General features: G+C 35.2%; 1 protein-coding gene across 3 annotated transcripts in view; it reads left to right on the top strand.

Moving 5' to 3' along the window:
• The window catches only part of ANO10 (anoctamin 10), a 159,230-nt gene that overhangs the window by 32,628 nt on the left and 116,333 nt on the right, over positions 1–10,269 (top strand). For all 3 annotated transcript variants that reach the window (XM_015591691.2, XM_015591692.2, XM_015591690.2), the window contains exons 10-11: positions 5,650–5,841; positions 10,192–10,269. The exon at positions 10,192–10,269 is cut by the window's right edge and continues 39 nt beyond it. In XM_015591691.2, coding sequence (XP_015447177.1) covers positions 5,650–5,841; positions 10,192–10,269 — 270 coding nt within the window. The remainder of the gene's footprint in view (positions 1–5,649; positions 5,842–10,191) is intronic.

Below are 10,269 nucleotides of genomic sequence, written 5' to 3'. Positions count from 1 at the left end.
TACTCTTGATTACTTCACCCTTCAGAGAAATAAATGGCAGCTATAGCACTGGGCATATTTTAAAACCACATCCGTAAGCTGCAACACAACGTAAGGAAATACTTTCTAGGGCCAAATGCAACCAAAGAGTGGTTTAGAAACTGCTCACCACTGAATCCCCAGCCGAACATCAATTTGGCAGCTTCCAAAGCATGTGTGTTTGGTGTTACTCTTTGGTGAGCCTTGAAAACTGTCAGTGAGACTCACTCAGAATCCCTGGGTTTGTGTTTTATCCACACATCCAGAGCATCTGAAAGAGACACTTCCTGCCATTCCCCATACTCTATAATTACGTTTGGGTGTTTTCTATTTTAGTAAAATAATAAAAGAAACTGACTAGAAGTGGAATCTCTCATACTTAAAGTTCTTGGCTACTGAGCCTAAAATGCATATCTTGGTATGAGACTGACTCTGAGATGCAGTAATAATTAATATTCATTTAAAAAAAATTAGCGTTTAATATTGTTTTAGAATATTGTGATGAGTATTTTTCTTAAACTGAAATTGTCATTGCATGTGCACCGGGTGATTATGAGGAGGCCTGAGGGTGCTAGATGTTGGCAGGTGTGGCCTTAGGCATCACGAGGGCTGGCTCTGTCACTCAATCACGGCACGACAGAGCGCTGCTCAGCCTCTCTCAGGTCTGGATCAATGTGATATTGTGAACAGCATGTGTCTAGTGAGGCATCTGAGTAACATGTCACTGTGTCCTGTTGACATGTGGTGATGTTACTCAGGTGACAGCTGTCATCGATGCCCAGGCCTCCTGCTTCAGTGAAGGCTCTTTTGTCCATTTATGAAAGATTACTAACTCACCCCATACTGTTTGCGTCTCTTCTGCCTTAAATTGAAGGTATATAATGACTGTACATAATCCTTTCTTCCTTTGGACTAAACCTAACATATTGGAAAGGTTTCAAACATAGTTTCAGAGAGATTTCTTCATGTTTCTATGGTTTCCTTATTTTCTACTGTGAACTCATTTCTTTGGCTTCTTTGTAACTACTACGTCTGCTACGTCTCTGTGGAGCTTCCTTGTTGCTATCAGCTTCTTTTTTCTTAACTTTTTAAAAAAATTTAGACAAAATTTGCATACCATAAAGTTCATTTTTAAATGTACAATTTAGTTTTTTTGTTTGTTTTTTAGTAAATTCACAAGGTTGTATAGCCATCACCACTATCTAATTCCAGGACATTTTCATCATCCCCAAACAAATGCAATAACCATTAGCAGTCACACCCTCCCCCAGTCTGGTAGCCTCTAATCTACGTTCTATCTGTGGATTTACCTATTCTGGGCATTTATATAAATGAATCATATAATATGTGGACTTTTGTGTCTGGCTTCTTTCACAAGCATAATGCTTTCAAGGTTCATTCATGCCATAGCACGTGTCAATACTTCATTCCCTTTTATGGTTGAAGAATATTTTGTTGTATGGATAAAGTATAATTGCTTATCCACTTGTCAGTTGATAGACATTTAGATTGTTTCCACTTTTTGGCTATTGTGAATAATGCTTCTATGAACATTTGTGTACAAGTTTTTGTATGAACATACATTACCATATTCTGGGTCATATGTTAACTTTATGCTTAACTCTTTGAGGAACTGTTTTCAAAGGCAGTGGTACCAATTCTGCATTTCAACCAGCCATATATGAGTGTCCCATTTTTTTCTACGTCCTCACCAATACTTATTATTTTAATAATAGCCATCCTAGTAGGTAGGAAGTAGAGTTTCACTGGGGTTTGATTTGCATTTTCTTAGTGCCTAAATATATCGATCATCTTTTCATTTGCTTTTTGGCCATTTGTATCTCTTCTTCGGAGAAATAAATATTTATATTCTTTGCCCATTTTTAATTGGATTACCTACCTGTCTTTTTATTATTGAATTATAAGATTTCTTCATATATTCTGAATATAAATTTCTTATCAGATACATGATTCGCAAATATCTCCTCCTGTTCTGTAAGTTATCTTTTTATTTTCTCAGTAGTAGTCTTTGATGCACAAATGTTTTTAATTTTGATGAAGTCCAATTTCTTTCTTTTTTTGTTACTTATGCTTTTGGTGTCATATCTAAGTAAATCATTCCTAATCCAGGGTCAGGAATATTTACTGTTGTATTTTCTTCTAAGAATTTTATAGCCTTAGCTCTTACATCTCTGATCCTTTTTACGTTAATGTTCGTAGATAGTGTGAAGAGGGGGTCCCAGTTCATTCTTTTGCACGTGGATATCCCGTTGTTGCAGCACCATTTGTTGAAAAGACCATTCTTTCTGCTTTGAATGATCTTGACGCCCGTGTTGAAAACTATAGGACTGTACGCATATGGGTTTGTTTCTGTTCTATGCCAATACCACATTGTCTTGATTACTGTAGCTTTGAGTGGGTTTTCAAATCACGAAGCGTGATTTCTCCGACTTGCTTTTTTTTTTTTTTTTTAAGATTACTTTGGCTGTTCTGGGTTTCTTGCAATTCCATTTGAATTTTAGAATTATCTTGTCCATCATTTCTGTAAAAAAAAATACTACTGGAATTTTGATCAGAATTGTACTGAATCACTTCGGAGAGTATTGCCATCTTAACATTAAGTCTTCTAATCCGTGAACATGGATTGTCTTTCCACTTATTTAGGTCTTTTTAATTTCTTTCAGCAGTGATTTATAGTTTTCAATGTATAAATGTTACACTCTATTTGTTAAATTTATTACTGTTTTGTTCTTTTTCTGTTATTGTAAATAGAATTTATTTCTTAATTTCATTTTCAGATTGTTCACGCTGTATAGAAATACCATTGATTTCTGTATATTGATTTTGTATCCTGCAAACTTACTAAAGTTGTTTATTAGCTCTAATAATTTTTTGTGGGGTTTTTAGGGATTTTTGTATATAAGATCATGTCTTCTGCAAATAGAAATAGTTTTACTTCTTTTCTGCTCCGGATTCTTCTTCTTCTTCTTTTTTTTTTCTTGCTTAATCATACTGACTAGAACCTTGAAGACAAGAACTTGAGAGCAGACATCCTAGTCCTTTTCCTGTTCTTGTGGGGAAGCTTTCAGTTTTCCCCTATTAAGTATGATGTTAGCTGTGAGTGTTCGTAGATGCTGTTTATCAGGTGAAGGAAACTCCCTTCTGTTACTCGTTTGTCGAGTTTTATTTTTTTTTTAATCATGAAAGGGTGTTGGATTTTGTTTTTGTGTCTATTGAAATGATTGTGTATATTTATATGTATGAAAGGTATGTATATAAATATAGTCTTTATTCTATTAATATAGTGTGTTACATGGATTGATATTCATATTTTGAACCAACCTTACAATTCTGGGATAAATCTCTCTTGATCACAGTGTATAATCTTTTTAATATGTTTCTATATCCAGCTTGCTAGTATTTTATTGAGGATTTTTCCATCTCTGCTCATAGGTTTTTGGTCTGTAGCTTTCTTTTCTTGTGGTATCTTTGTTGGTTTTGGATTAAGGTTACACTGGCTTTGTGGAATCAGCTGGGAAGTGTTTTCCTTCTTTTGGAACACTTGGGGAAGAATTGGTTTTTAATTCTTCTGTAAGTGAGTGATAGAATTCACTAGTGCAGGTGTCTAGGCCTAGGTTTTCTTTGTGAGAAGTTTTTGATCACAGACTAATCTTTTTACTTAAGTTCTGCTTAGGTGTTCTGTTTCTTTTTGTGTCATTTTTGATAGTTTGTGTCATTCTAAGAATTTACCCATTTCATCAAGGTTATTTAATGTTACTCTTGGCACACAATTTTTATAGTATTTTTTTTAGAGATCTCCCCACCTCCACTCCCTGTAAGATTAGTAGTAATGTCCTCTCTTTCATTTGAATTTTCTCTCTTTTTTTCCTTGCACAAACTAGGCAATTTTGTTAATCTTTTCCAAAAAAACAACTTTTGGTTTTATTGTTCTTATTGTTTTTCTATTCTTTGTCTTTTTTTAAAATTTCACTGTAATCTTTATTATTTATTTCCTCTGCTTACTTTAGATTTAGTTTACTCTTCTTTTTCTAGCTTCTTAAGGTGAAATTTTCAGTTATCTTGAGATCTTTTTTCTTTTTTAACAAAGGCATTCACAGTCATAATTTCCCTCTGAACACTGCTTTCACAGCATCCCATAAGTTTTAGTATATTGTATCTTCAATTTCATTCATCTCAAAAGTATTTTCTAATTTTTCTTTTGATTTCCTCTTTCAGTTATTTTTTTAAGGAGTACGTTGCTCAATTTCTACATATTATGTGAATTTCCCAAATTTCCTTCTATTATTGATTACAAATTTCATTCTATTGTGGTTGGAGAAGATACTTGGTATGATTTTTAAGCCTTTTAAATTTCTAGAGATTTGTTTTATGGCGTAACATACCATCTATCCTGCAGAATGTTCCATGTGGATTTAAGAAGAATAAGTATTGTTGATGTTCTGTAGATGTCTATTAGGTCCCCGTTTTTGTGTTAGGGCATGCCTTCAACAGTAAGCAGGAAGTTTAAAATTCTGCATTAGCATTTACTTTCTGCTTGTGCAGAGCCTCACCGTTGGTCGGAGGTGAGATCTTAGAGACTTCTCAAGTCTTTCTTGGGCTTATGCATAATCCTGTGCATGGGCTTGGTCTTCTCAATTCCCAGGAGAATGTTGGAGCTTTTCAAAAACGCCTGTGGACCGGTCATTTCGCAGCTTTTCTCTTTGAGCTCCTTGGCTAATCTACTGTTTGCCCCAACTGCAACCCTTCACTTCGGACAGACCGATGTTAAAACATTCATCTGACGTTCCTGGGGAGAAGTCTTTAGCACTGGGAGAGACTCAGTGAGGTTGAACAAAGAAAAAGCCTTTTCGGTGGCATCTAACAGGGAACCAGTAGGCAGGTCATATAATGACTTCCCCTTGGAAATGTGGCTTTCCATGTCCTCCAGCCCCACTCTGCTCCCTCTGGTACTGAGGATGCATGTTATGTTTCAAGGCTGCTGTAGCGCTGGGGAGTAGGAGATGAGGCTAAATGAAAATGCCACAAGATCGAGCTAGTTTTCTTAACTAAATGCTGCCCAGATTGCTGCAAGCCTTTGGTTAATTTCCAGAGTACTGAAAAAATTGTTTCTGATAAATGTTGCCTTTTTGTTGATGTTGCTTTTATGGAGGGTTGAGCTTCTGGAGGTCCTTACTCTACCATTTTCGCTGGCATCACTACCATCAGTTTTTTAAAGGAGGGTTAGGGACTGAGATACTGGGGTGCCCATGATGTGAGGGGACCATCATGTAAGATTTCTAACAGTGATGCCACATCATTGATTTTTTTCTTGGTCAAGGGTAAACATCTTTAGCTTTGCTGTTGTTTACCTTAGAAAAAGTGTAATAATTCAATGATTTGATGCAAGATGAGTGGCTAAATCATTTTTTCATTCTTTATTTTAGGGACCTCAATATAAAATTGCCTTTGAATTTAAGTAAATTCTATTGTTGAGAGGAAGGAATTGGGAGAAACTCTGAGATTGTTTTTGCAGGAGGGTTAAAGGCTGATGCCATGGATAGTATTACAAAAGGTTATTCCTATTATATGACATTAAAACAATGCCTGTTTTCTCGTGGTTCACATTTTCAGGGTACCTTCGATGATTACTTGGAGTTGTTCCTGCAGTTTGGTTATGTGAGCCTTTTCTCCTGTGTTTACCCATTAGCAGCTGCCTTCGCTGTGATAAATAACTTCACTGAAGTTAATTCAGATGCCTTAAAAATGTGCAGAGTCTTCAAACGTCCATTCTCCGAACCTTCAGCCAGTATTGGTGTATGGCAGGTAATTATTTGAGAAAAAAATTATTCCTTTAAAAGAAATAGCAAAATGAGGCATTGTGATTAATAAAAAGCCCTAAGATTGATTTGGGAAAACTGGATTTTATCCTTGCTCTGCCACAAACTAGCCATGTGACTTCAGATAGTCATAGCTTTCTCTGGGCCTTGCTTTTCTTATTTTTAAAATTGGGAGTCAGGGTGAGAGAGGTAAAATATAATCTCTATGACTCCTTTCAGGTGTAAAACTTTGACAGTGTTCTAGGAGAGTGGCCAGCCAGGACGTCACTCACTGGGGGCAGAGTCAGTGGTGATCACATGGGGAGCTTGGACTTTCACTCCTACCTGGCAGTAACGTGGTTCCCTTTTCAGTCTCTGCTGGGTGGTCTCAGAGAAAGCCTAGTGGAGAGTCAGGACTTTCACCACCACCCAGGACAGTAGAGGCCACATGGGAGCACAAATGAGGCATTCGTACTTCTCTCAACAAAGGAGGTATCAGCAGGTCTAATGGGAAGCCAGAAATCTCACCACTGCCCAGCAATAAGCAGCACCCCCCTCTCTTCCTTGGGTGTCGGTGGTGTCCAAATGAAAAACCCGGACATGTAACAAGATATCGACCCCCTTTCCCATGCTGCAGTGGTATCCGAGGAACCAACTAAAACAAAAGGTTTAAATAAAATCTAGAGTCTTATAGCACCCAAAATATTCATGTTTCCATTAAAAAATCACTTGTCATATGAAGAATCAGGATGATACCAAACTGAAAGAAAAAAAGACAGCAGATGCCACCACCAAGATGACATAGATATTAGAAATGTCAGACAAAGATTTTAAAGTAGCCATGATAAAAATGCTGCAGCATGCAATTATAAACATACCTAAGACAGATGAAAAAATAGAAGGAATTAGAATATTTCAACAAAGAAATAAAAGCCATAAAGGAGAATCAAATGAACATTTTTGGAGTGGAAAATATAGTAACTGAAATAAAAACTCAGTGGCAGGGTGCAGTAGCAGAATGGAAGGGATAGAGGAAAGAATCAGGAACTGGAAAATAGAACTATAGAAATTCCCCGATCTGAACAGGGAGAAAATAGACTGAAAAAGTAAAGATAGCCTCAGAAATCTGTGACCTAACAAAAAATCTAACACAGCTGTTATTGGAGTTCCAGAAGGAAAGGAGAAAGAGGGAGGGGCCAAAAAAGTACTTGACGTTATAAGGCCAAAACTTTTCAGATTTGGCAAGAGACCTAAAACTACAGGTTCAAGAAGTCAAGCGAATCCTAAACAGGATAAACCCAAAGAAGTCCGTGCCAAAACACATCATAATTAAACATCTGAAAACTAAAGACAAAGAAAAAAATTTTTTAAAGTACTAAGAGAGAAATAGCATTTTTAGGGGAAAAACAATTAGAATTACAGCCAATTTCTCATTAGAAACCACAGAGGCTAGAAGAAAGCGTGACAGTATTTTCCAAGTGCTTAAAGAAAAGTACTGGCAATACAGAATCTTATATTCAGAGAAAATATCCTTCAGGAGTGAAGAGGAAATCAAGACACTCTCAGAGTGAAATCAAAAGGATCATCTGTTGTCAACAGACCTATCCTAAAAGTATGACTAAAGTTCTCTAAGGAAATGTTGAATGTAGGAATCTGGGAGCATTAGGAAGAAAAAAATAATGGTAAATAAAAATACAAGTAAATACAATAGATTTTCCTTCTCTTTGAATCTTTAAAGTTATGTTTGATAGTTGAAACAAACAAAAACACTAATAATTCTAAATATATGTAGAGAAAATATTAAGAAATTAAGAATTGTATTATAAATAGGTAATGGTAAAAGGTAAGGTTTCTATATTTCACTTGAACTGATAAATGACAACATAAGTAAACCGAAAAAAGTATACATATATAAAATATATGTATATAGTGTATATATATGAAACATACCTAGAGCAACCACTAAAAAGTTATACAAAAGATACACTCAAAAACATACATAAATCAAAATGGAATACCAAAAAATGTTGAGGTAACCCACAATAAGACAAGAAAAAGAAAACATAAATGAAACAACAGGGAACAAACAGAAAAAGAAATGGCAGGCTTAAGTCCTAGCATATCAATAGTTACATTAACTGCAAAGAGTCTGAAGTCACCAGTTCAAGACAGAGGTTGGCAGAGTGAATTAAAACACATAACCCAACTATATGTCTATAAGAAACTCAGTGCAGATATAATGATATAAGCAGATCGAAAGTAAAAGGATAGACAAAGATATATATGGAAATACTAATCAAAAGGAAATAGGTGTGGCTATATTAATAGTTAAAGTAGACTTCCGAGCAAAGAAAATTACCAGAGAGGAACATTCTGTGATGATAAAAGGGTCAAATTACCAAAAAGATTTAGTAATCTTAATATGTATGTACCAAACAAAGTTTAAAATATGTGAACCAAAAACTTAATAGAACTGAAAGGAGAAATAGATAAATCCACAAGTTTTGTTGGAGACTTCAACATCACTTTTTAAACAACTGACAGAACACTGTATAGAAAATCAGCAAGGATATAGAAGAACTCACCAACACCATCAAATAACAAAATCTGTTGATGTTATAGAACATAGTATTCAACAACACATATGTTTTTCAAGTGCTTACAGAACATTCAATGAGATAGACCATCTCTTGGGACATAAAACAAACTTTATGATTTTTAAAGAATTGGAATCATGCACAGTATATTTTCTGACCATGATGGAATTACACTAGATATCAATAACAGATAACAGAAACATCCCCAAACACTTGAAAACTAAATAACACATTTGTAAATAATCATGGATCAAAGAGAAAATGTTAGGTGAAATCAAAAGATACATTGAACTGATTGAAAATGAAAATATATCAAAATTTGTGAGACACATCTACAGCAGTGCTGAATGCATACACTGGAAAAGAAGAAAAGTCTCAAATCAATAATCTAAGCTCCTACTCAAGAAACAAGAAACAACAAAATAAACCCAAAACAAGCAGAAAGAAGATAATGATAAAGATAAAGAGTAAGAGTTGTTTGTAATAACAACTAATGCCCACCAATAAGGAAATGGTTAGATAAATTCTGATACATCTGTGTGATGAAATACTTAAGCAGTTGTGACAAAGAATGAGGGGAGTCTTTGAGTATGACACAGAATATCCTCCAAGACATTTTAAGTGACAATAGCAAGGGGACCGACAATGTGTATTATGCTGAGAAGAGAGTAAGAAAGTATACAAGTTTGCTGGTATTTGCATACAAAGTATCTAGAAAGCTACCTAAGAAAAAAATAACTGATTATCTTGGAAGAACAGGAGCTGGCAAGGGGGAGAAAGACAAATGTGTGATTTTTTGAACTATGGGAATATAATTATAATAAACAAATTAAAATTTTAAGCAATTTAAAGAGAAGATAAAGTCCTAAGTAGATTTGTTGTCAAGAAAACTGGAAAAAATAATCAGATTACACAAAGGATTCTTAAAATATAAATAAGATGATAGAAATTCTCCACTGGACAAGATTTTATTAAGTTTGAGCTCAATCATGTTTTGCTTTTTTAAAAATCTGTATTTCTAGTACTAATTGTATTTCTTGCAATGAGTAGGTAAGTTATTCAGTAGTGTTGTACATAAGGAAAGGAAGGGAAGGAGATGGAAGTGAAGGGAAGAGAAAAGGGGGAAGGAAGAAAAGCGAGCAATGGTCACACCATGCCACACGGTCCACTCCAGGGGACCCCGCATCAGAGTCTGTTTGATAGGTCTCAGTGGGGCCTGGCATCTGTGTTTTTCTGAAGTTCTACAGGCGACTTGAGAAATGCTGCCAAAGGGAGGCCATTGTGACTAGTGCCTCAAGTACAGCTGAACCAGATGTGGTGTGTGATCTGTAGAAGGATAATTTCTCAGAATAAGTTCTATTTGAAATCGTGTTAAATGTGATTTTCTCTAGTGGCCTAATTTCAGATTCCCTTTAGATATGAGTAGAGTAACTTTAGCAGCGTACCCTTCTAGGATGTATCCCAAATACATCCTGGCCACCTCCTATTGGAAAGGTAGAATATACTGCTTGGGGATATTTAAGGCAAAAGTATCTCAAATACCTCCTAACAGGATTTTTTTTATTTTTTATTTTTTTTTATTTATTTTTTTTTTTTAGCTAAAGAAAATAAGGCATTTTAGAAAAAAAAGTTTAAAATGTACTTGGAATATTTAGAACTAAAGAAAGGCTTTTTCCTTGATTTTGGACAATACGAGAAAGGATGAGGAAATATGGAAGCAGCGATTGCGGTGTTTAATTTCATGTTCTCTTTTCTTTTAGTTGGCTTTTGAAACAATGAGTGTTATATCTGTGGTCACCAACTGCGCTCTGATTGGAATGTCTCCACAAGTGAATGCA

Source organism: Pteropus alecto, unplaced genomic scaffold (genome assembly GCF_000325575.1).
Source record: "Pteropus alecto unplaced genomic scaffold, ASM32557v1 scaffold156, whole genome shotgun sequence".
Lineage (NCBI taxonomy): Eukaryota > Metazoa > Chordata > Mammalia > Chiroptera > Pteropodidae > Pteropus > Pteropus alecto.
Note: the sequence above shows the minus strand (reverse complement) of the source record. Positions and strands in the feature narration are given on the sequence as shown.